General features: G+C 37.0%; 1 protein-coding gene across 5 annotated transcripts in view; it reads right to left on the reverse strand.

Annotated features, from left to right (window-relative positions):
• Window positions 1–24,659: 24,659 nt before the first annotated feature.
• LOC143223615 (SRSF protein kinase 3-like) overlaps window positions 24,660–27,829 on the reverse strand; it is a 74,365-nt gene continuing 71,195 nt past the window's right edge. For all 5 annotated transcript variants that reach the window (XM_076451792.1, XM_076451801.1, XM_076451822.1 and 2 more), the window contains one exon: window positions 24,660–27,578. In XM_076451792.1, the coding sequence (XP_076307907.1) occupies window positions 27,394–27,578 (185 nt within the window). In that variant the 3' untranslated portion in view covers window positions 24,660–27,393. The remainder of the gene's footprint in view (window positions 27,579–27,829) is intronic.

Consider the following 27,829-nt stretch of genomic DNA (forward strand, 5'->3'; position numbering starts at 1 on the left):
TTTAGATTAGTGTTTTGTATTTAACACCATTTGTAAACGAGACCTACACCTGTTATAGTATGCCAGTTTGGAAAAACGTTAAGGGAAAAAATAAACTAAGTAGTTATTATTTACATGGACTGGCCTTTGAATTATTTTCACCAGATATTTTATAATAATCTCCGAATGAAATAATATTTCTATAATAATAATGACATAAGCAGTTATGCATTTTACATATTAATTTAGATGTATAGTTCATTAATCATGATGCTGATAAAACCGATATTTAGAAAGTTCTTGAAATTTAAGAACTTTTAATATCTGTGTGAAGAATACACAAACGAGATTTAATGGAGTGTTCAGAATTAATGAGTATTTGGTGAGTAATTTAGTTCAGTGTTAATAGTGAGAACAATTGTATCTGTTCAATTACTCAGTTAATTAGCAAGGAAGTTCTGTAAATAAGTTTATTTTTGAGTTAGATGTACATTAGTTTTGGAAATTCTGTTGAAACATTGTTTGTTATCTTAGGCCTATAGCTTGTGTCAGAGTGGATGCAACCTGTAGCAAGCATTACTGTAACAAATAACATGAAGCGGATTGGCATTATTTTGCCAAATAATACAGAATACTCTACCCAATGACAGAACATGCTATAGTAGTGGTATTGGTTTCCACCTTTCTGTAGCATTATAGTATTTATTATGAATTCATATTTTATTCTGAATATCTGAAAATTTCATATAATTTGTGGCAAAAAAAGTTGATCTTGTTTCAAGTAACAATTACGTCTTTGTTATTATCATAAGTAGATTATACCTGCTACCAGTTGGCATGAGCTCTGGTTAATACAACAGTTCTTTAAGGATGTTGACAGCAGTGTCCTTCCATGACAGTTCATCTGCTACCTAGAGGTTATGGCCTCACCTGTCATCTGGGTAGTACGTGCCATAATGGGTAAGTGTAAGGTTTCTTTGATACCAAGAAACCTTAAATTGGAAAGCTTACTTTGGATCATCACATAATATAGTATAACGGAACTTGATCATTTGTTGGTCGTCCAGTGGTACAGCGGATTTAAACATCTAACCAACTTCACATACTTTATTTATGTTATATCCTATAATCAAAATTGTTCAATTACTATTTCACTGGGTCCAGTGTCGTTTAACTGATCCATTCAATAAGAGTTTTAGTATTACTCTGTAATACATATACTCATCATATTTCTAATTAGCAAACAGATCCACCTGGTATAGATCTAATTAATTTAGTTTTACATGGATATACTAGAGTGGATAGGTAATGAGAAAATTGTGGTGCCATAACCAGGATTTGGTTGTTGCAGAGTTTGCTATAATTACTAACGCATGCACTGATCTTTAACCCTACTGATGTGGGGCTTAAGCTAAAAATACTTAAACATTTTACATGACTAGAAAGACTAAGAAGCAGTCAATTCGGAGGGTAATTGAGTTTAGAATAACTCCTCTCTTGGGTGTAGGACTTTATGCCAATGTTAGAATTGCCCGTCACTTCAATCATTCTGGAACAAATAATCCCGGAAGGAGAACATTGTCAGAATATGATGTATCAAGAATGTCATATTACTTTCTCACATACAGAGGAATAGTGAGTTTGAGAATGAGTAGGTGATCTGTACAGGCCTCCTAACCAAAATAACTCAACTCCAGCTCTGGAGATTAAGGAGATTAAAGATGCTGCTGGTGTACTCAATCTGCTAATCAGAGTGATCCCATAAACTTCAAAGATGACAAGAACTGAATGACAAAATGAGTGAGTCATAAGTTGATGAGCAACTCTGATCCAGCAGTGAATACTTATGGTAAATCTTTGTTGTCAGCACACTTGAAGGGCATGTATTTGTTTGTTTGTTTGTTTGAAATTAAGCACAAAGTTACACAATGGGGTATTTGTGCTCTGCCCACCACGAGTATCGAAACCCAGTTTCTATCAGTGTGAGTCTGCAGACATACTGTTGTACCACTAGGGGCAAATAGCATGTAACTTCTCTGTATGCAGTAAGATATTGTGCTTGTTTGACAATGTATTGATGTCTACCACAGGGGCGTAGATTTTTTACACCCGATGGGGAGGGGAATGATTTTTGCAACCACTTATGTGGACTGTTCAATTTGCAAATTGGTAATCTCTAATTACGTGAACCTGAAAGCTGTAAACATGCAGTCACATAGTAATCTTGTTGCCACGATACTTCAAGGTTTCCATGTAGGTTTGTATAAGTGAGATGTTGTGAGCAGTTTTCAAAATGTTAATAGAATAAAGACAAATGTGTCATAAATTAACTGCCACATGAATTTATTCCTGCACACTGCACAGTATAAAAGGTGGCCATTATAGTTGACAAGGTTACTAATAACTTTCATTGCATGAATTACATTTTCAAATATTAATAAAATTAGTAATTACCCTTGATAAGTTTATATCTTCTGAAAAACTGTTCATATTGTTTGATAAAAATAGTTAAAATGTCTTTGCGAACTCTTGAAAATTACACATCAATACAATGTAGCACATAATTATTCATACTTTTCATTGAAGTAAGATTCATTTAGTCCTATAGTCTACAACTCTACATGTTCCCAAATGTAGACCTCCTTTGTGATGATCTGTTTATAAATTCTTTCATAAAGTTTCTATATTTATCCTGTCGACCTCATCTTTGTGAGTGTGACAAACTGCCGCCTCAACCATGTGGCAGTTGGCTTGTTTCATGCATTTTACAGTAAGCATCCTTTGCACCTTTCAGAGATACTGCTTTTGTTTTTCCTTTGTACATGGGCAACTAAAACTCGAGCTGTTGTGCAGAGATTTCTGGAGAGAAGTTTATAACCGAGTTGTCAGTCATGCCAGATGTGATCATGTTCTCAAGTGCCAGATATTGCCTCAAGTCATTGTTGTCTGCATTGAATCTAGTGGTCAGATGTTCTATGACTGTGTCCACAAATTCAAAATATTGACTTCTGTAGTAATCTCTAGCTGTTGCAGAATGGTGTGCTGAGCTATCAGCTGTGATCCTTCTGGGGGGTCTGCGAATGCGTGGTAGTTCAATAGGCACCAGATCTAGAGAATTTACCTTTTTCTCAGCTTCATCAAATATCTTGTTGTAATTTTCCTCTGTTCGTAAAACCCGCAATTGCTCAACTGTCATTGCAGATGCTTCAATCATGTCAGATACTGTCGCTTATTTTGCTTGGAATGCACGGTTTAGTTCCTCTAATGCAGCTAATGGATGCTGAGCCATCAACAATCCTAAAACTGTCTTTTCTTTGTCAAATCTACCCAGCAGACCTCGTGCTTTCACTGTTACATCTGATTTTTCATTTGGTAATTCAGGCAAAGAATCAACAATGTCACTGTTGTGATCATTAGCACATGTAATTGCAGATAGGCGGCACAACCAGCGTATTGGACACAGTGGGCGGATGTATTTAACTGGACCATTGTGGCTGTCTGACGATACAACATTTTCAAAGATTGTCTTGTATTTGCCTGACCTCTGAAGCAAGACACCAAGTTCATGTACCCACTAGATAGAATCTCGAACACATTCACAAGCTTCAACTGCATGTTGCATTATTAAATTAGCCTTGTGAGCTCCGCAGTGAAACAACAAAGCTGACGGTTACTACTCTTTTATTTTTGCCTGGCATCCACTGTACGCACCACTTATGTTAGCGTCTTTATCATAAGTTTGTGCTCTTAATCCTGACAGTGGTAAATTGAGTCTAGTCAGTACATCAAGTATAGTTGAGGATATTGTTTCACTGTAACATCTTGAGTGCCATCAACCATTAATGCAAAGATTTTACTTTGCTGCACTTCGTGTGCTATGTTTCTCAGTATTTGATGGCTGAAAATCTCCATTATATCATTCTGAGCCTGGAGTGATGTGAATGTGGTGTTCTTTGACAAGTAGGCCGTCAACTCAGGATATCCACATAATGCTAAACCTTGACGCAGTAAGAAACGTAAACTTCTGAATATTTTGGCTAGACTTCTTTGCATTCTTCCTGCTGCTTCTTTTTTTCATCATGTAGCTGGATAGTTACTGGAGTTACATCAAGTGAACCTTCTGGAGATATAGCGAATCTGTGCTGAGAGGAGATATTGGTGTTCGTTGAATTTCTGTTTTGCCTTTTTCAAGTTGTAAAAACCGGTGGATATGAAGGTATATTCCACTGGCCTCTCCAATTTCCCTGTAAAAAGGCCTCTATTTTCCGCCTTGGCACAATGAAAGCATATAACTTTTTGAGTCTGATTGTCGAAGTGTAGCCATGGGAACTCATCAAACCACTTGCCCTTTGAGATTTTGCTTTCTGTCGTGGTATTAGTTGTGCGTCTGGTTGATATGGCTTTCCACACTGTATCTGTGGACTGTCAGATTTTTCATTACTGCACAAACTTGTTTCACAACTATCTGGTGGTTCATGATGTGCAATAGTTGTACAAGCATTTTCAGACTCGTCCTCTAGTGAACATGGTATTTACTCTGTATGGCAAGTTTCTATTCCTTTGTTTGAGGTTGTTGGATTATCTGCATTGTAGTACTTGTAGTAAGTACCAGTAACTGGCTTGCAGAACTGTCTAATATCGGAAAGTTTCAGACGCTTGTTTGACATAATTGGAATCTGTTTCCCAGATGACTCAACAGGCTAAAATACAGTCTTTATTGAAAAACTCTAACGTACAACGAACGAAGATAGAACAGAATGGAAGTAGGACTGAATTGTACAATGTATTTAAGTCGAACGCGCGAACCTCACAGTGACTACCGAGCCGACTCACCGCCTGGGCATCGCTGGGACAATAATGTGTGCTAGTTACAACACAAGTAATTGCAAGTTTCTCGAAAAAATACTTAAACAATCACAAATATATTATATTCCTGTTAAAGCTCATCAAAAGGCAAACACGTTGTGATATAATGTCTATTAAATAAAAACACCTAAACAAAACTAGCGATACAATTCGAGTAGAGGCTTCAGGCCGTTGAAATCGCTCCTTTTGTGTTCTAATTATACAATAAAATACAATACGTTTACTATCTATGATAAGAGAATATACTGTTCTTTTACCATAAAGCACCAGCACTTTATTAGAGGGCGGTGATAATCTGAAATTTCATGAATTAATGAGGGCCACAAACACAGGTCTAATGAGCCCTGTTGTAAAATCGAGGCTCAGACTAGAGGGAGCAGCGGGGGAAGGGGTTAAGTAGGACGCGTCTGGATCCGAGTGGCCCGAACCTGTCGTTAACTATACACTAAATGTACACTATGGTCATCGGCTTCGGCAGCTAAGGAGAGTAAGGCGTTCGACAGTAAAACCGGCAAGACATGCATAAGAACAAATGGCGTAGGAGTGTTTTTCTTATAGCAAAACCACATCGGGCTATCTGCTGAACCCACCGAGGGGAATCGAACCCCTGATTTTAGCGTTGTAAATCGGAGACTTACCGCTGTACTGGCGGGGGGCATGGCGTAGGAAAACCACACAATATACACATAAGATTAATGCAGCTACAAGCTACAAATGGCCTGCCAGATCTAGATCACAGGATTTTTAATTTTTAGTTAATTTTACACTACGTACAAGACGTAGGTAGATTCTGTGATAGTGCTTGCAAGCCTTGCGTGTATACTTAGGCCTACTGACTGATACTTACGAACTATCGCTTAGATCGAAAAGCTTAAAAGTACGCCTATATTAAAGGTGTACATTTCGGCTACTGAAAAAGCCTACATCTAGGCCTAATTATGTAATTCGATTGATAAGAACACGAGGATCACAAGAACAAACACACAATTTGTAGGCCTGTGATGCAATAAAACAATTCAACAGACCAAACTGTAGGGGGGGATGATTGTATGCACCATACCCCCCACCTAAAATGAAGGGGGGATGTATCCCACCCATCTCCCCCAGGATCTACGCCCCTGGTCTACCACAACCTATAAGAATTGTAGTTGAAAAGTTTTAGTTCAACTGGACTTCGTCAATAATTATTGACTTTGTGATGAATGAAAGAAAAACGCATGAGTGTGATAACTTACAGATGGCAGCACTTTATTGTACATTAATTACTGACAGTAGCAGTGGAAAGTAGCCCAAATAATTATTAAGTAATAAAGTGGAATCAGAGGCAAACTGTTAAAAGTTATTAGTGTATGTATTGGTGCAAAACGAGGTGTGAATTTATACATGTGTGTGATCCCACATTTATGTAAAAGTGTTAATTAAAATAATTTATAAGTGTCTTATGACACAAATGAAGCAATTATATAAGCCACAAGTGAAAGAAAATTTGAATTTTGAATTAATTTGAATGTTAAGACTTTATGATATAAAGTTACTGCAAATACTGACGCGTAAGATATTATTGTAGTATGTAATATATCTGTTTTCATCAATACTCATGAGTAAAAAGTTAGTTTCAGGACAGCTTTATTTTACTAAAACAAAGCAGAGAACAACGTTTCGAACTTCTTAGGTCATCTTCAGGTTAACAAAGAGAGGGTTTGCAACTGACCGTTGCCGGGCACATGCATGTCTTGGAACGAGAGTGTAAACGCATACGGGATTGTAGAGGGCGTTGCAGTTAGATGTTAGGTTATTTATTAGTATAAGTATAAAGATGTTCCTTTATGTTGGTTTAATTTTGGTTTCAGTTGTTGTATAAGTAGAGTTTCTTTGATTTTTGCGTTTGTTTATATTTGTTTCTCTACTTAGTATCTGGGTATTTTCTATGGTAATGATGTGTTTATTTGATTTGCAGTGTTTAAAAACGCGTGAAGGTGTTTTTTGCATTCTTTGAATCTGGTTTCCATTTTTTTGCTTGTTTCTACAAGAAAGAAGTCATGGCAGTTGTTGCATTGTATTTTTTAAATAATGTTGGTGTCGTATTTGCCAGTTTAGTTTTCACATAGTATGGACTTTGGTTTTATACGAGTTTTTTGAATAAATTTGGAATGTTGTGTTTTGCTATACATTTTTTCCAAATATTGGTTGTTGTTTTTTTCTGATGTCGGAAATACATTGTATGCAGCAGTGTAAGGTTTTGTAGTATCTTGAGATTTATTATTGTTTGCTTGTTGTTGATCTAGGTGTGTGCGTGTAATTTTTCAACGGTTTTTGGAGGAAATTTGTTGATATTGATGAAGCGTTGTTTTATTTTGTTGATTTCATCGTTAATTTTATTAGCTGAGCATACCAGTCGTCCTGAGATACATTTTTACTTCAAGTGGGTTTCTTGTCATCACGAAATGCTCAGTTTTTACATTGGAATATTAGACAGGTGGTGAATTTTCATGAAACGATAGAAATAATGAAGAGACTCGCACTATTTGTAAGATAAAATACAGTTTCATTTGTGGCTTTCTGGTAAGACTAGTGTAATAATTTCTGTTGCATAATATCAAAATGTTTGAGTAGGTGAAACTATTAGTGGTATATGAAATTCACAAACAGTAGTTTAAATATCAGAGCATGTACAGACTTGATGTATCCAGTATTTTATTTGACTATATGGTGCATGAAAATGTGGATGCAGTGAGTTAATATGTGGGTTGTAGAATGCACCTGTTATATTTGAATGACTAACAGAATATGTTATCTTTGTATTACCATAACATGCCGTGCTGATCTACTTGTTTGAGATAATTACATGTGAACAGACCTTGATCAGCACTTTTGATGGGTAAAAATACTTGACTGCTTGAGGAAAGAATATCTTGAACTGAATCCACCCCAAGAAGTTTGAATGACTTTGTTGATAGGAGAGTTTCGTGAGGTGTATAGAGGCCCTACAAAGATTAAACTTGTTCAAAACTGGCCATCACCGCAGAAATCTTGTGAGGCAAGGGAACTTTTTAAAACTGCGTTTCTACTATTGGCGTTTTGTAAAAATCTCTCTCTGGCATGGTTAGTCCTCTACAAAAATATAGGATTGTCGACTTTAGCACAACAATAAATTTTACGGAAAGGACGTCTTATAAAATTATAAATTAGCAATTAATTATTGTTTGAGACCTGAGTCGTTTCCGTTACTATCCATGTAGACCAGTGCTTCCCAACCAGGCATGCTTGTACCCCCAAGGGGTGCGAGATAACATTTGTTTGGGCCACCTTCACCTTTATTCTTAAATAAATAATTACTGTGAGGGGTACGAGAACATATTAAATTTTTTTAGGGGTGCGGGACATAAGAAAGGTTGGGAACCACTGATGTAGACAAATGTTGACACTTCAGATAGTTAATGCAGTAGTGATGTGAGATGTAAAACGTTCATCTAATTTTCAAACAATTTCATGTAGTAGTTATTGTTTGCTTTTTTTTACAGCTTAATAAAACAAATATATTATATTATATTAACTATATAACAGGTGAGTCGAATCAACATCTCCAGGCGTTTGAAAGACAATACACGAGAAAGGAGTAGAACCTCAGATAGTCTTGAAATTAGATTTTGTCTAAGGATTTAAACAAACATTTAAATTTTTCAAATTTCTAGAAATAATATAGCATTAACTGCATGAGATTTGGATGAAAAAATGACACTACATTTCTCTTTCTTTTTAAGATTTATTTATATTCTCATTGTTATATTGAGACTGATTACCATTACTCTCTTAGTAAACATATTTTTCACTTATGAGTTTATTTTTTCATTCACGCATAACGAACTCACACTCCATTCTTATAGGCGAATTATCTGTGCTAATTTACCAAAGTTTTGCTAACACGAAGGTTTACTTAAGCGTTCATTGAACAAGTGTTTATTTACTCTTATTACCTCAATTACACCAGAATCTGTTGGAAAAAAAAGACATTAATAATTTTGTAGATGCAATTTTCATTAAGTACTTTGTTGAGGAATTAGCTGATAGCAGATATGTCATATTTCCTACAAAAATCTGCAGTACAACAGTAGTATATAAATAGTTTAGCAGGAAATACTTACTACTTAAAGATAATTGAAACAGATAACTCAATAGTTGTTCTGTGTAAAATTGGTTAATTAAAAATTAGCAGTATTTTTGGTTTTAAATTACATGTATAACACTGTGCGAAAAGTGTTAGGACAAAGTTAAAAATTAGACTTCAGGCTATTTTAAAAGAACAATGGAAGACAAATCAGAGATGAAACATCAAAATTTTATTAATTATTATATTTAATACACCAAAAAACGCAGTAGAAGTGCTTGAATTTGTGTGTCTTCCGTTTGATTTAATGCTGAAGACAGTCTTTCAGGCATTGTTGCAACATATTTAATTAGTGTCCTTTGTTATTTTACTCCAAATGTCTCTACTATAGTCCTATAACGTTTCTTTGGAAGTAAGTTTTGATTTATTAAGCTTTTCATCTATTAAATTCCAGATCTGCTCAATTGGGTTAAGATAATTTGAATGACTATCAGTTTCTTTCTCACCTAAGTAATTTCTGTATAGATTGGACGGGTGTTTTGGTCATTATCTTCTTGATAGTAGAATACTTTACTAATAATATACAAACTACTGAGTATACCATGATGGATCAATATCTGAAGGTGTTTGTGCTGTTCCATTATTTCATCTAATTTGCAAATGTCTCCTCTCGCCTCAACAGAAAACACCCATAAATCATCACACTGCCTCCTACATACTTCATGGTAGGTGTTATGCATTGAGGTATATTTCACTTTTCTTCCGCCAGACGTACAACGTACACTTTGAATTAAATATTTCATACTTAGACTCATACGTCCATAGCACCCTTTTCCAAGTACCAAAGTTCAGATTTTGTACATTTCAACAAATTTCAGTCTCTTGACAATATTTGGAGATGGAAGTAAAAGTTTTTAAACGGTTATATGACAAAATATTCCATTATTTTCGAGTCTTCTTGATACTGTACATCTGAATACATTTGTGTTATTTGGGACATGGTTATTTATTTTATGCATCAGAATAGTGTGAGTCTTCCTTCTATCTCGAGTGGCCAAGGTGATTAAGGCACTCGACTCATAATCCTAGGGTTGCGGGTTCGAATCCCCGTCACACCAAACATGCTCGTTCTTTCAGTCGTGGGGGTGTTATAATGTGACGGTCAATTCCCACTATACGTTGGTAAAAGAGTAGCTAAAAAGTTGGCGGTGGGTGGTAATGACTAAGTGCCTTTCCTCTAATCTTACACTGCTAAATTAGGGACGGCTGGCGCAGATAGCCATTGTATAGCTTTGCGCGAAATTCAAACCAACCCAAACCTTCTATTTCGGAGGCTGCATAAACAAAAATACTTAACATCAGTATCATTAAGTTTACACGTTCTGCCTCTTTCTTTAATATTTTCAAATTTGCCTGTCTCGGTCTTACTACTTAAGGTGTATTTAGCAGTGTTTGGGAAATTTTCAAGTTTGCAGTAATTTCCCAGAGCGTCCAGCCAGCATCAGGTAAATCTTTTACGCGAACTCTCTGCTCTACTGCTTTTTATGGGCCGTGGCACGACAACGGAACTTGATATATAGTGTTAAATATTGTTTTTATTAAGGTTTATTTGTGGAGTGCTACTAAGTTGATTTCTTTTAGCACATACCGGTACCATATGCTAGTCCCTTGCTAGCATATTTCTATATAGTTAAGACACCGCATGGAATACCATGACAGTTATTCCAGATCTTAAATTTTATCAGTATGTTAATTTAAACAGACATGCTCGTAGTACAAGTATATAAGAATTCTAAAGAATGATAAATATTCTCACCCTTGTACATTCAGTTATAACAGGGATCAGTGAAACATTATCATAGTGTTGAAATTCACATTCTCTAATGAGATAAAAAGACTTACCTCCATGAAACGTAAAGAATGACAAAATATTATTTGGTCTTAAAACTTTTGCAAAGTACTGCATACATAACATTCAACATAGTAAATAAAAAATACAAAAAATTAATTCAAAAGCGAATTCAAAAATGTGTATATGTTTATAACTAGTCTCTGGGATTGCCCTATTCAACACTTAATTTACTTTGACTTTGGAATGCCTTAGCTATCGTTTATTACGGTATTAACCATATTAATCTCTACGAAAGTTATTTTATTAATTTTGAAATATAAATACGATACAAATCGAACCACATGATGTTTAAAGTTATCATTTACGAATCAGGAAAAATGAGCATATTATTCAATCTAGAAATCTGTTATATCTCCTCTCGTGCATTTTTTAAGGTAACTTATAAAGGTTTGATTTGTTTGGAAATTCGCGCAAAGCTACACGAAAGCTATCTGCGCTAGCCGTCCCTAATTTACATGGAAGGCAACTAGTCATTACCACCCACTGCCAGCTCTTAGGCTACTCTTTTGCCAACGAATAATGGGATTCATCGAACATTATAACGCTCCCACGGCTGAAAGGGCAAAATATATTGGGTGTGACATGGATTCGAACTCATGACCCACAGATTACAAGTCGAGTGCCTTAACCACCTGGCCATCTATATATTTTTTTATAACCATGATAATCAAATATCATTAGTCACTAGATTTGAACAACCAAATTGTCACGACAAGGAAGAAACCTCTGCATCCCTGCTTGACATCCCTCTCCTGTTAGTGAAAGAGTGTTTAAATTTAGAGATAACATAATTATGCAGTTACGTTAACATTTAGATCCTATTCTTGGGATCCAAATTCTCCTTGGCGAAGAAATAGAAAAAAGGGGAGGATAAACAAATGTATGGTGACAGGCATATGTTGCTAACTAGGTTTTTATTCGTGAGAACATAAATATAATTACTTCGACTGATATTATTCTCAAGCGCCAATTTTTTATTGGTAGTTTTTTCGTAAGTGCCCGACGAACAGAATAAATAGGCACAATGCATCAAAGCTTATAGAATACGATCCTTCTTTGTCTTGTCAAAAATAGTCGGTGTTTGTTGATAACGACAGGCATATATAACCCATTTTTACATTTTCTGAATATGATTAACGCGGCGTGGCTGGAAAATGAACTCTGCTGAGTGCCCATCTAATTTACATTGTAGGTCGAAATCATTTGAGTAATTTAAATAAACTCAGTAACTTTTTTTTTAACTGGATGATAGTGGTGGTGGTGGTGGTGGTGGTGGTGGGTTTAGTGTTTTACAGCGCAAAGCAGTTAGGCGATCTGCGCCAAACATCCGGTAAAAAGTTAGGTCAGAGTATTAACATTCGTATAAAGGAATCAATGTAAAACAAAGCAAAGTTGAATTTTTGAATTAAAACTTAAACAGCATGAAATTCAATTTTTATATCTAGTGTACAGCACTATGAGAGAAATTACAGTAATATTAGTTTTAAAGGTCATTCTGTAGCACAAGTTGAATGGTTACAAGTCGCCAGGATGACTAATAGCGTTAGTCACCTGAAGTTGGCCTTTCCAGTCCTGGTTTTGAGTTTTGTGACGTTACGGCCACTTACTGAAAGTTTTGTTTTGGAATTTCGCACAAAGCTACTCGAGGGCTATATGTGCTAGCCGTCCCTAATTTAGCAGTGTAAGACTAGAGGGAAGGCAGCTAGTCATCACCACCCACCGCCAACTCTTAGGCTACTCCTTTACCAACGAATAGTGGGATTGACCGTCACATTATAACGCCCCCACGGCTGAAAGGGCGAGCACGTTTGTCGCGACGGGGATGCGATCCCGCGACCCTCAGATTACGAGTCGCACGCCTTAACACGCTTGGCCATGCCAGGCCCTTACTGAAAGTAAAGTAATAGAAGTTTTAAAAAGACTTTTTGTAGTATAATTTTAATTCACCAAGATGACTAACGGGTGAGTTCAAACATCAGTGTTAGTCACCTAAAGTTGGCCTTTCCACTCCAAGTTTCGAGTTATTTGACGTTACGGTCATTTTCTAATTTGATATCGAACTAATTGTACTCCAAAAAGGAATCATAAAAAAGATCTAATTTATAAATTAAAAATTTAAATAGTGTTAAAAACGTCAATGGCCTTTAACAAATTAAAAACCTTTGTAAGGTGGACAGTGTCACCATTGCCGATGACACTGTCTAACGTTTTGGGTAAACCTTGTGATAGAACATGTTTAAAATGGTACTATCGTTGAGAGTCGTAACGACGGCAAGACAGCAAAATGTGGCTTATTGTGACCTGGATGTCACATGGACCAAACATTGGTGCATCAGTCCCAGATAAAAGAAAATGATGAGTTAAAAAACTGTGACCAATGCGTAGTCTTGTTAGGACAACTTCCTGTTTCCGATTCTTAAGCAAACAAGACGCCCAAAGTCCAATAAAGGGCTTTATTTGGAAAAGCTTGTCTTCACGTTGCTCATTTCAAGTTGATTGCCAACTGGCACGGAGCCGAACCATGAACACAGGACCATAGTTCATGTATGGAACAGGCACAGCAGTGACAGTGCCAGAGCAAACAGACTTAGCTGTGTTGTCGGCGAGCTCGTTTCCGCGAATTCCAAAGTGGCCCGATATGCAGAAAAACTGGATAGAAGTAGATGTTAAAGAGAAACGAGCCAGTCGGTTTTGAATATTAGTGAGAATAGGATGAGAATTGACGTGAAGATTCCAGGGCTAACAGAGAGCTAAGTGAATTGGTACAAATAGTACAGTTCGTGTACTGCATAGCTTTTTATGTGATCCAGGGCAAGAGTAATGGATATCAATTCGACAATGAACGCAGAAACTGTAGAGGAGATTCTGTGTGCAGCAGCCAAATCACATCAAACAATGGTAGAGCCCACAGAGTCACCTGACCATCTGTATAAATGGGAATGGAAAGATGGTTCGAAAGATGTTCGGCAAATAGAAGGTGGATACTTCCAATCAAGAGTATCTACTTTCTTCATATGACTCAAAGAAAGGTCACATCTGGGGATAGTAATTAGTCATGGTGGAATGAGCTGATCTGTGCATACCACTATGTCATCCAAAGATAGACCCAATTCATCCAACTGCACCTGGAGACGAAGGCTAAAACGAACAGTGGCAGACCGACTATCATGAAAAGGTGTGACCCACTGAGGAAGGAAAACACAACCCCATGTGGGATGTTGTGGTAAAGATCGAAGTTTTCAAGCATACATTAAAAACAGTTGCAAACGACGAAGGTGTAGAAGGGGTTCATGGGACTCTGTGTACAAACGCTGGACTGGAGAAGTGTGGAAGGTCCTTGTACAGAGCCAAAGCCCCTGATGGTGAACAGGGTCCTACATTTTCAAGGCTGAAGTCCTAACAGATCCATAGACCAGAGACCCTATAGTCTAGTTTTGATCAAATAAGGGCACGATAGATTTTTAGCATGGGACATCGATCTGCCCCCAAGATGTGGGAGAGAGAGAGGACATAAAGGATATTCAGTGCCCTTGTACACTTGACACGTAGCTGCTTGATGTGTGGAATAAAAGTCAGCTTATGGTCGAAGATAAGCCCCAAGAACTTTGTCTCAGGGCCCATGGGAAGCAAAACTTCACCAATATGGAGTTCAGGATCAGGGTGAATATCCCATTGACGGCAAAAGTGCATGCAAACAGCATTGGTGAGAGAAAGGTTGAAACCGTATGCTGTGGACTACGTCAGTAAATGATTAAGAGCAGTCTATAGCTGCTGCTCAATATACCTCATATTTGACGACTGGTATGAGATGTGGATGTCGTTGACAAAGAGACCATTTGCAACTGTAGTAGGTAGTTGTCCACTGATGCCATTAATATTTATAATGAAAAGTGTGACACTCAAGACACAGCCCTGAGGAACTCCAAGTTCGTGTGGGAAAGAATGAGAAAGTTTCGATCCCACAAGGACCTGGAATCGCCGATTCATTAAAAATGTTTAATAAAAATCGGTAACTTGCCTTGCAACCCACATGAGTGGAGGTCTTGCAAGTTATCATACCTCCACGTTGTATCATAAGCTTTCTCAAGGTAAAAAAAGACAGAAACAAGATGTCGTTTGAGAAAGGTTTCCCTGATTGATGTTTCAAGTCGAATCAGGTGATCCATGGTTGAATGCTGTCTTCAAAACCCACACTGAGTGGGTGAGAGAAGGTTGTTTGATTCCAGGAATCAAACAAGACGAGCATTAACCATTCTCTCTAAGATCTTACAGAGACGGCTCGTCAAAGCAATTGGTTTGGTTTTTGAATTTCGTGCAAATCTACATAAGGGCTATCTGCACTAGCCGTCCCTAATTTTGCAGTGTAAGACTAGAAGGAAGGCAGTTAGTCATCACCACCCACTGCCAACTTTTGGGCTACTCTTTTACCAACGAATAGTGGGATTAACTGTCACATTATAACGTCCCCACAGCTGAAATGGCGAGCATGTTTGGTGTGACGGGAATTCAAACCCGCGACCCTCGGATGGCGAGTCGAGTGCCTTAATTACCTGGCCTCAAAGCAATTGGATGGTAGTTCAAAGGAATCTTGGGTTCCTTCCCAGGTTTAGGAAGAGGGAGTACAATAGCATCGCGCTAAGTATCGGGAAAAATATTCTCCTGCCAGATGCGGTTAAAAACAATCACAAGAATAGCAAGATTGGCATGAGAGAGATGGCGCATCATCTTGTGATGAAAATCATCAGGTCTGACTGATGTACTGCCAAACTGATGAAGAGCAAGTTTAAGTTCCACCAATTTAAGGGGGTGATTACAGTCATAGAGACAATCAGCCTGAAAGGAAAGAGGCAATCGTTCTGCCAGTGTTTTGATGACTAAGAAGGTGAGGGATGAAGCAGAAATACTAGATGCATGAGAAAAACTTTTGCTGAGAGTATTGGCGATGCTCTGGGTATCAGCAACTTCTTGACCATCAGAGAACAAGACTGAAAGGGGGCAGAAGTATACTGGCCACTAACCTTCCAAATTTTCTCCAATATGACTTTGGAACTGGTGGTAGAAAAAATGCTAGAGGTGTATTTAATCCAAGATTTCTTTTGGCTTTGACGTCTGACCTGTCGAGCATGTGCATGGGCCTACTGAAATGCAATGCAGTTTTAAAGTGTGGGATATCTATGAAAGGTATCCAAAGTCCGTTTTTGAGCTTTTTTTGTCACGTGGCAGGTAGAATTCCACCAAGGACTAGGATACTGAAAGAAATGTATCGAGGCTTTAGGAATACATTGAGTGGCTGCCTGGACAATATAATCACTCACTGCTGCCAAGCAGTCATCTATTGATGGTTTACAGACGATGGCAGGATCAAGTTCTGAGAGAACAGTGAAATAGAGCCAGGTGGCCTTATCCCATTTCCATAGAGGCACGCGGGTCGGATGGCATCTACCACAGCTAGTCTCTCTCAAAATGATCACTGCCCTGTGGATTACTGTCGACTCTCCAAGAAAAGGAAGTGAAAGTAAAGGGAAGCAGATAGAAAGGCTTTTAGCAGTGAAAGACTGACTAGGTCAATGAAAATAAGTATAAGAACCAGTATTAAAGAAAGACAGGTTGTGGTCCAAGAGCATATGCTCTACAGCACGACCCCCTTCCATAAATACCAGCACCATCCCAAAGGGGATTATGGATTTGGAGTTTCAAGGTCGCCGTCAAGCAGAGCAGACGTGCAAGTCAAGAGCTGCGAGACAAGTACATTGAAGACTAGGTATTCGTTGAAGTGCATAAAGTTTTACTCAAAAAGGTTAGCCCTTAGTCCTTATCAGGACTAGTAAAACAAGATGAAGCAAAGGAAGATCGCAACGCGATCCAACGGAAAAGCCCTTTCGAACGAAGAGATAATGGAAATGCTGAACAAAGCAATCGAAGGACCAGCCTCAGAATCTCTGAGTAGTTCAACAGAGAGTTCTGAAAGCGAACACTCAGGAGCTGAAGAATCACCGAGACGAGAATTTCAAGAAACAAACGAGACATCAAACAAGAGGAGGCTGAAGAAGAAAAAGGACATGGTAAGTATAGTTTCTAACAATTCTACTAACCTCAACTTTAACGACGCTACTAATAGTACTAAAAATCAAAGTGTTAGCAACGTAACCCATGTTAATGACGACAAAGCCACTTGTTCTAATAAAAATAACGAAAATAACCTGAATACTAACAACACCACCATCGCCACTAATTCTAAGAACATCACCACTGTCACACAAACACACGATTCTCCTTACTACAGAATCCCAACTCTGTTCATCGAAGGAGTAAATAACACAACACGTATCCCACAGATTGTCAAACAACTGAGGGCCTATTACCCGGGCATTCAGTTTAAAGACATCAAACGTCTTCCTAATGGAAGAATCATGCTTAAATGTTCTGAACCACAAGAGTTTTCACATATTTTGGCCCACTGACCCAAGGATGCCTTTGGGGTTCAAGCCACTATTACTACACCAAAAACCAACACACCAAAACTAACAGTCATTATCAGAGGTGTCGATTTCGACATCGAAGATCATGAAATCACTGACGAACTAATAACTCAAGGCTTCGACATTGTATCATCAGAATTATCTCATTCAGAACAAAACAAAAAACGCCACTGATCAAGGTAACCGTCAACAAAAAGACGATCAGGACAAATTATTAAAAAACGGTTGATTTTTTATTTTTCAAGAGACACACGACCGAACCGGAAAAAACACCCCAAAAACCAATTATCCAATGTTACAAATGTCAACGGTTCGGACACACAAAAACTAATTGTATGGCCAAGGACAGATGTGTTAGATGTGGCGGATCTCACGAGGTCGCTCAGTGTCCTAACGAGCGTAACCAAGTGAGATGCGCTAACTGTCAGGGCCCCCACGCAGCCAGTTACAAAGGCTGCCCCAAATACCCAACAGATTCCTTTTCAAAACCACGAACAATAATAATCAAAACCACGGCACCCACATCACCAAACAACCTTTACTACAAACTCCAGTTGACTCGCAAATCAAACACTCTCAACCTCAACCAACACGTACTTACGCGGACGTAACACGCCCGAAAACAACACAAGCATTCAACCCCACAGATTTCACCACAAACTTGCTAGCAATGCTGATAGAATTGAGTGATCTCCCCTCATTCGAATCGAGGCACGAGTCACTCAAGGCTGTTTGCAGCCTTGCAAGTTATTATTTTAACCTTCCTCACCTCAAACCACACCATCTTTCACTCAAAATTCATGCAAGGGAAATAAAACAACACAATGATACAACACATTAAAATCTTACACATCAACTGCCAAGGAAATCTCAAAGACAAAAAGATAGAAATATACAACATAAACAAACATATAAACGCCAACATAATCATCGTTTCAGAAACACTTTGCACAGAGAAACAAAACACCACAATCCTCAGATTCATCACACACAGCATACCTCACTCAGAAAACAACAGAAGTATAATAACTTACTTTAGTACGAAAATATCGCATTTAATCGCGATAGAAGATTCCTTTAAATCTAACATTAATGAAACCATTTTCTGTAATATACACTTTAACAACTGGCTAACTATTCCGATTCTAGCCATATATTGCTCACCAACCAAAGATATCGACATTAACTTCCTTCAAAAATGTGCTAATCGTAAACCCAAACCAATTATTATTGGAGATTTTAATTCACCGCATACAGAATTAAGGGGTAACAGAGACACACGCAGAGGATCGTGCATAAAAAATTTTATCTCTAGCAATAAAATGCACCTAATCAATGACCATACACCTACACACTTCTCAGCCGCTAACGGCTCATACGATGTACTCGATTTCATCATCGCACCCAAGGACATGGTAAACAGAATATCTAACTTTAAAGTGCATGATGAAATCACCAGTGACCACTTCCCCATGTCATGTATGATTCACCCGCGCCACCCTGCCGTGGCGTACGTGACTCCCTCCGCATACACCTACACTAAAACAGACTGGCTCACTTTTAATGCCTCTCTGGACTCATACCTACCCCATCCAATTGAACATGTAAATAACAAAACAGAACTAAACAACTATGTTGATCAAATTACAGAAGCCATAAAAAACACAATTCCTAAATCAAAAAGAAAACAGTCACTTATTCAATGGACTCTAACACCAGAAATTCACGCACTAATAATCAAACGCAGACAATTAAGACGAACACACTACGTCACACGCGATCCACACATTAAAACAGAAATCAATAGAACAAATACAAAAATTAAACAAGAAATTAAAAAAGTCAGAGAAAACAATTGGCAAAACTTCTGTAAAAACTTAGAAAAAAACCAAGAACAATCCAAAAGAATTCTGGAAAAAATTCAAGAGTATTGCTTCAGACAAAAACACAAATCACATGCTACAACATATCACACACAACAATAAAATCGCAAGGACGGACGAAGAGAAAGCTGACTTATTAGTTGACTATTACAAATCCTCTTTTAGCGATTTAAACACAACACCAACACCATGTCAACAACTTCATAAATACAAACCAAGCTTCATTCTCACCACGATTCCCTGGCGAGACACTAGAAGCATTCTCAAGTTCAATCAATAGAAAAATAACCATAACCGAACTAAACATTAATATAAAAAACTTGAAGAACACTTCCCCTGGACATGACCAAATACCAAATATTATTCTAAAAAAAAGCTCCACTCTCTTACTACAACACCTCACAAACATCATGAACATTTCACTAGCGACCGGGTACTACCCTGACACGTGGAAAAAAGCCATCATAACAACGATCCCCAAGAAACAAACTAATAGAACAAATCCAGATAATTTCCGCCCCATCAGTCTGTTAAGCTGCCTTGGCAAACTGATGGAGAGAATTATCTCCAACAGTCTCCTCCATTTTTGCGAATCGAACAACATCCTTCCAGAAACTCAAAATGCCTCCAAAAAAAATAGACAAACAACAGATCACCTCACACGACTCACCGAATCAATCTACAAAGCTTACAACAACAATCAAGTAACTATCGGGGTATTTCTAGATGTCAAAAAAGCATTCGACAGCGTATGGCACAACGCCATCATATACAAACTAAATCACCTGCAAATAAATCCCACGATAGTCAAATGGATTTCAAATTTCTTAACCAATAGAACAGCACAAGTAAAAGTCAATAAAACTATATCCAAATTATTTAATATAACGGCAGGAGTGTCCCAAGGATCAGTCCTCTCTCCACTTCTGTACATAATTTTCGTCAGTGACATACCTTTTCCAAATCTAACATACACACACAATTCACAATACGCAGACGAAATCGCAATCTGGAGCACCTCCAGAAACCCAGTAATGGCCATGTCTCGCGTACAAGAATCACTAAACAACGTCTCAACATGGAGCAACAAGTGGAGAGTCGTGTTAAATCCAACAAAAACACAAGCAATCACCTTCTATAGAAAACTAAAGAAGCAAAGAAAAAATCTAGAAAAAATAAAACTATCACTTGGAAACACAGCCATTAACATGAGCAAAAACATCACATTCCTTGGCGTCACTTTCGACACAAAACTGACATGGAAAAAACATATAAACAATATACACTCATCAATCAGAAAAAGGATTTCATATCTAAAGACTATAACTGGTAAACAATCGAAATGCGCACCGAACACCATTATACAAATATACAAGGCTTACATCCGTCCACTAATAGAGTACGGATGTCAAGTAACATACAATATGTTAAACAACACACTCCAGAAAATCCAAGTGCAACAAAACAGAATATTAAAATCTGCATTCAGCCTACCATCATTTACGCCAACAAATTATCTACACCAAATTAGCAATTTACCAACTATAAGAGATAGAATAACAGAACTTTCTCTCAAATATTATCTAAAAGCAGAAAATAGAAACAAACTAACGGCATCACTACACAAATTATCAAGTGCACCAACAAAATACATATCACCTTACAACATATTTCAAGAATCACAATCCACTCAACAAAGAATCTAAATAAATAAAATCCATGTCATTAACGTGAATCCTTTTTTTTTTCAGATACAGGGCACACGACAGGCAGAACTTTCGGCGCCTGTCCTGTGAAAGTGGGTTTTCTCGGGGCACTCCCGTTTCCCCCCCACATCAAAATCTTTAGGCATTGGATTTCTAGATCCCAGCCCAGGCAACTCTTTTGCCATACCCTGAATCGTGCCGTTTGATTTGATCTAGATTTGAATCATATTCATGTTCACATCTGCTCAACTTCTTTCTTTCCGCTGCTGCCTTTGCCTCCACCCAAGACAACATTTAGAGAGACATCCTCCACCCAAAAAGTCAAGAATAATAACAATAATTAATTTATTAAATAAATAAAAAAAACCACCACTTAATAACAATCCACGAAAGGGGACGAAGAGGAACCACAACGTTCCTGAACACCCCGGTTGGGGAGAGACCTCTTCTGATTTCTCTCTCTCTAAACTGAACCCCTGCCACGTTAGTTTAGTAATTTAGTTTAGTTAAGGGGATTATGTCCATTAAAATCCCCCAATAGTGAAAAGGGGATGGTAATTGTTCATTGAAGGCATCAAGGCCTGACTGCATTCATCCATCACGATATATCGTTTCTATACAAGGAAAATTGCCGAATGGTGACTGTATCAGCAAATTTCAGAAACGTTTCTGCAAGGAGAGGCACATTGGATGGTAAGAATCAATTAGATCCTTAATGTTATCTAAATCTGATCGAAAACCTCGACATTTCCATTGAATCAGAGTTGCCTTTGTTATTTATGTGGAGGAGAATATGGCGGGGAGATCTTCTATTTGCGATCACGTTTTTTTTCTTTATTGGACAAAGATCTATCAACCTCCATGGATCCTGGCCTGGGTCAGGTGGGTAGGTCTCTGTCCGTGAACAAAGATTTCAAAGACTGAGGGTGTGATTGAATGGTAGATTTACTTTTCGAGGCTGCAGAAGAGGATGAACCCGAGGAAACATTTGAACCTGAATGACGTGAAATTGGGCAGTCATTGGAAGGAGTGAAAAGGAGAGAGATGGAAGTAGACATATGTGTGTCACCTTTTTTAATTGTGGAGGGCATAAGATTCTTAAGATGTTTTACAAATAACTCTGTTGAAGGTACGAAAAGATCTTTCTGCACTCCCACTGTGGTAGTGGAATGGAGTGCAGCAGCATATGTTCAAGATAGAGTTGGGGACAATTTCCGAGACCCTGAGTAGGTGATGTTATTAACAGTCTTTAAGCATTGCATCTCTTTCTCTTCTACACATTTATGGCAAAAAATAGAGTAAAAGGGGTGTGAGTCACTACAGTTAACAGTGTAGTTCCAGGCTGCACTTGTGTCATGCTCATTACCACCACAACAAGCACATACCAAAGAACCACGACATGATGTTTTTGAGTGACCAAACCGCTTATACTGGAAACATCTGAGAGGGTTAGGAATGTAAAGTCGTACCTTGCAGTTCAAATACCCTGCTCTGACTGTGGCAAGAGGACGAAGTTACGTAAACGTTAATACCAGAACATTAATAGGGTCCATAATTCCGTCTTTACGAGTGAAGATTCGGCATATCGTAGTAACGCCTTGGCTGGAGTTTTGAATTTCGTGCAAAGCTACTCGAGGGCTATCTGCACTAGCCATCCTTAATTTAGCAGTATATGATTAGAGGAAAGGCAGCTAGTCATCACCACCCACTGCCAACTCTTTTACCAACGAATAATGGGATTGACCGTAACATTATAAAGTCCCCACAGCTGAAAGGGCGAGCATGTTTGGAATGAGGAGAATTCGAACACGCAATCCTCAGATTATGAGTCGAGTGCCTAAACCATCTGGCCATGTCCTGCTACGCATTGGCTGGAGAAACCAATGAGGATTTCCGACTCGGGAATGTTATTTAAATACCTCTCAATTATTAACTCTTCTGGAAGAATTCAAAGTGGCATGACTTTTGATTTCAAGAGAAGTTTGATATGCTGTGGTGAAGATGTTTCCACCAAAATGTCTCCAGAGTGCAACTTTACTGAATTTGGGGGAGTCAGCAAGTCCCTCTAATCCCTTCTGAATGAAATATGGAGACATCTACCATAAGGATTTCTAAGATAAGGAATGGAGAATCAGAAATCAAGGCGTAGAATCTGGCTGCAATATTGACTGTACAACAGAGTCGTCCATGCGTGGTCATTTCCCAATGGTTTTTTTTTTTTTTTCAATTATTTAATTTTTATTTATTTTGTTAGGGAGAGGGGTATCCATATTAAGGAAGTTACATTTCAGTGCCTACTAACCCCACTCACTATGGAGCCCTACAAGGGGATGCATTACAGGGCCAAACAAGGACACGGCCGCAACGCCAGGGTTTCGTGAGTACTATACCTAAACACCAGCATCATATACAATGTCCACAAAACCTGTTGAGAACATCCGACACTGGTACTTGGTTGACCCTAGTCCAAGTGGCCCACCCGATTGACCCTAGGGGCACCCGAAGGCCGCCTGTCTACAGGAATTCAAGGCCAAAGTGGCGTGTTAGGGTTAGACCCTCAACCACCAGGATCCTCTCCTCCCCTTCACGGGTTACCACGTACGGCAAACACGTGGATTAATGGTTAGATTCCAGAGGAGGTAAATTGAAAGAACAGAACCTTCCCTGGGAGGTCCCCTCACCGCGTACAGGAATTCACACCGAGGGAAAAACTCGATGAACCTGTTTTAAATTTCGTGTTTAATACCTTTTCTTTCTCATTCCATTGGTTTGAATTTCAAATTGCTGGGTTACAATATAGTATTTTAGTATAACAATCCTGTATAGTAATGTTTGACAGAAAAATATGACATTTCAGTATAACGAATGTCGTTGTAATGTATTACACAAAAACATAGCATTTTGACATATAACCCTTTACACAAAGTTATGGCATTTTGGTTCAGTATAACCCTCCATGGTGTCTCCTAAATGCCACTTGTGGGTTTCAATATTAATGTTCGCTATTGTACACATTTCCATAGTCGTCCTTAGCACATTTTAAACTTGCATATCACCATTACAATCCATTAAAACGGGCCCAAATTCGTGATCACTCTACCTCTTTCTGCTAATGTATATTCTATAATTCTCGTTTTACCCATGCATATAATGCATTGTAACAGTATATGCATAATTTGTTTCGGTAAGATAACAGGTACTTCTCCCAGGCTTAGAAGCTTTTTTGGACACTTCATTCAGTTTTAACGTTTACCGACCGAATAATGCCTAATGTCTGTATTTTAATTAATTCTACAAATGAAAAACCAGTAATTCTATTTAACATTCACGATTATTTCAATACTAAACGGATTCACGTAATTTAAATATAAAGAATAATAATTACATGCGTATTCAAGTTAACTATAGGCGAGAAATAAAGTAGAAAACTTAAAACGTTTATTTATGTATACCAGACGATATAAAATTAACACCCCTAACGTTTGTGAAAAAAAAGATGCAAATTACAGATTTTTCACAGCCTTGTTAATTTGTCCATCTTGGGTTTCAAACCAGGTGTGTGTAGCTTTATTGTCTACTAGAAGTCACTACTATAGAGACCTTTCGCCTATTACAAAAACACGTCAGCTGGGCAGGGCGATGAAGGGCTGAAGAATGTTTATATTTATGATTCACAAGCGCATCAGTATTACCAGAGGCCCTTTTAAGTGAGAATAATGATAATTAATGTTTATATTTGACTGTCACCACTGATAACATATCTTTATTTATAATACAACAGGATTGCTGGAGATACAGATATATTTTCAATCGGTAACGTACAGTTATTCATCTAAAATAAAAACATTTCCTTCCTCCACACTGAAATTGGTTAAACGGGAGTATTAGAATCACCATCTGAAGCTCTGTTATTATTATTAAATTTCCTAACATTTCAATATTCAGATGAAGTACTAAAAATTTAGGGCAAATGGAACAAAAAGCACTCTCCTCTTTAAAATGTGCATGTGCTATAGGCACATCATGAACTAATTAATGAATATACCTTTACTTATTACTACAATTTATCATTAATTAAAACTTCACAAAGATCAAATAAAGGTTTTTCTGTTTTGTTTGTTAAACAAAGATACACAATGAACTATTTGTGTTAAGCTCACCACAAGTATTGAAACCAGAATTTTATCACCGTACTCCACTATTTTCTTTTTTAATGTATCACTGCTTTAATCTGTTTTCCTTGAATGTCGGCATATTTAGTACAAGAGAGAAGATGTACCAGTGCCAAAGTTTGAAGGTTTTGATTCTTGAAAACATGACATCTTATCAAATATTACCATTTATTTAGATCGACACTTATTTGAATGAAATGTATAAAAAAACAAATGAGGAAATATATTATAACAGTGCATAATAAAATGTTAAAGACCTCTAGTTGAAGACACTCTTAAGCGATTATGGATAATAAGGAAAACCATACACTCACAATTCTGACAAATGCATTTAAAAAATCTATTGGCTCCTCAAACTCATACTTCATTTGAATGAAATGTATAAAAAAACAAATGAGGAAATATATTATAACAGTGCATAATAAAATGTTAAAGACCTCTAGTTGAAGACACTCTTAAGCGATTATGGATAATAAGGAAAACCATACACTCACAATTCTGACAAATGCATTTAAAAAATCTATTGGCTCCTCAAACTCATACTTCATTTACAAAATAGTAGAAGAAAGAGGTAAAATAATTCATCCAAATCTCTACCAGCTAAAGTTCCTGGATAGTAAATAGTTTTAAAGCGAACATTGTAGCAAACTGGGTTCCAATTGCGATAGTTTTAACTGGAGACAACAAAACATTATTTCTGACTAACTACTGTAAATTTATCATTTTTGTTACTCTATCAAGCCATATTTATCAACTGCATTGCAAAGTGAGATAAGGACTAAAACTGTCTCTCATTACCTTTATTCCTTATTCAAGTTGCTTACAATTATACCTCAAAAGGAACACAGTGTGGCATATTTCTTTCAAATTTCTTTGGGAACACAAGTGTCAGCAAAATGATTTTATATTGGTAAACTACTATTATGAATATATAAATTTTTCCATTTAAACTTAATACAATTTTCAGAAAATACTGAACAGCAACACAAAGCTAGTAAGTAATAAAAACATAATATGCTGAAAGTAAAGCCTACATAACTATTTTTAAAAAACTTAAATTATTTTGATATCTCCTGCAATGTATTAAATATTAATGTTAATTCATACTGCAATACGTTTTTCTTAGTAGGAAAGAGATAAGCTGCTTGTAACATAAGTGCTGCAAAAAAATGAAAAATCTGTTGTTTAAGTCAGTAAACAAATATGAAACTTTGAATGTCTCTCTACTTATAAAAATTCTTGTGAAAAAAAAAAGGAAAATTAAAAATGCTTTTGAAGAGCTTTTATCCCAACATAGTTACATATTCTACAAGAATTCTAAAAACAGTCCTTTTGATATTTGATAATTCTTTTGTTTATTACAGTACTTACAGTTTATAGAGGTTTAACAAATATCCTTTTTTTGTTTTACTATCACTTTAATTGAATTTCAACAATATTTTTAAAGAACAAGGTAACACTCATTGAAGGAATTACTGTCTACTTTGATTAATAACATTAAGATCTTTTATAATATTTCACATTATTTGGTTTTAATCCTTGTACTTTTTTTGTCAGACACCAAGAGACAGTTATTTTCATTCTTAAGGGAGAGACTAAATACATTTTTTCTTTTCTTGCTTTGATAATGTGAATCCATAATAACAACTTTATTTAAACTGCACTGGGAACATTTACTTCTGAACATGGATAGCAATAATTTAAGATTACAGTGAAATTTGCTAGAATTTAAACGTTTTAATGAAAAACAAATAAACAAAAATCTAGCATTAGGAAAATTAAAAGTTGGTTAACTTAAATACTAAAACTTGTATTTCCTTAGCTACCATTTTTTCAGCCTAGCTAACCAAATATTTTATAAACCTAAAGTGGAATACAACAGAAGAACTTGAATACATATTACTGAAATGGCTGCAAGGTTATTAACCTAATGCTGCTACATTATTGTACTCTTTTCTTTTGTTAAGAATGGTTGTCACAAGAATTGACAGAATTGTTTAACAATGGAAATCATAGTTACCTGCAGCGATGCACAACACTATGCACATTCACATACTTAGTCAAAAATCCAAGCAGTTTACTGATGGGGAAATAGTTTTAAATACATTATAATGAGATCCTATATAGGGGAATCAAAAGTCACATTTCAGAAATATGGTGTTCCAGCCTCGAGCAAAATACCAGAGCACTAAAGACATGGCTGGCTAAATGCAGGAGGAACCCACTGAACTAAAAAGAATTCCCCAAGTCAGAGGAGCAGAAAGGGAGACAAAGGCTATAGAGGTTAATAATCATGACTTTAACCAAGGGTGCTTCAAAGAATCACTAGCTTTGGCTCGGAGATTTGGGTCAAACATTAACATTGGTATCAGGAAATCAGTAAATGCTTGAGCTTCTGAAATGTCCCACTCGTACTTTTCTGTTAGGACTTCTACAAGTCCCCAGGGTTTCAACTTTGTGATGTGCCGAAGTTCTCCTGAAAAGAATGAGTATAAAAATGCCATGTTCATGAGATGCGATTGCAATTTATGCAAGTTATGTCTGTTATAACTCATTTATTTACACAAAGCTGTTCATCAGCTGAGGTAACTGATTTTTTGATATACTCTGAAAGGATCTAATAGCAGATTTAAAGTAACAGAAGTAAATAAACTCAGGTTTGAAAGGTCTATTTTCTTTGGCAGAAATTAATAAGTAACTGTATCACAATAATGTACACTAAAAAAA

The sequence above is a fragment of the Tachypleus tridentatus genome, chromosome 1 (genome assembly GCF_004210375.1).
Source record: "Tachypleus tridentatus isolate NWPU-2018 chromosome 1, ASM421037v1, whole genome shotgun sequence".
In the NCBI taxonomy this organism is placed as follows: domain Eukaryota; kingdom Metazoa; phylum Arthropoda; class Merostomata; order Xiphosura; family Limulidae; genus Tachypleus; species Tachypleus tridentatus.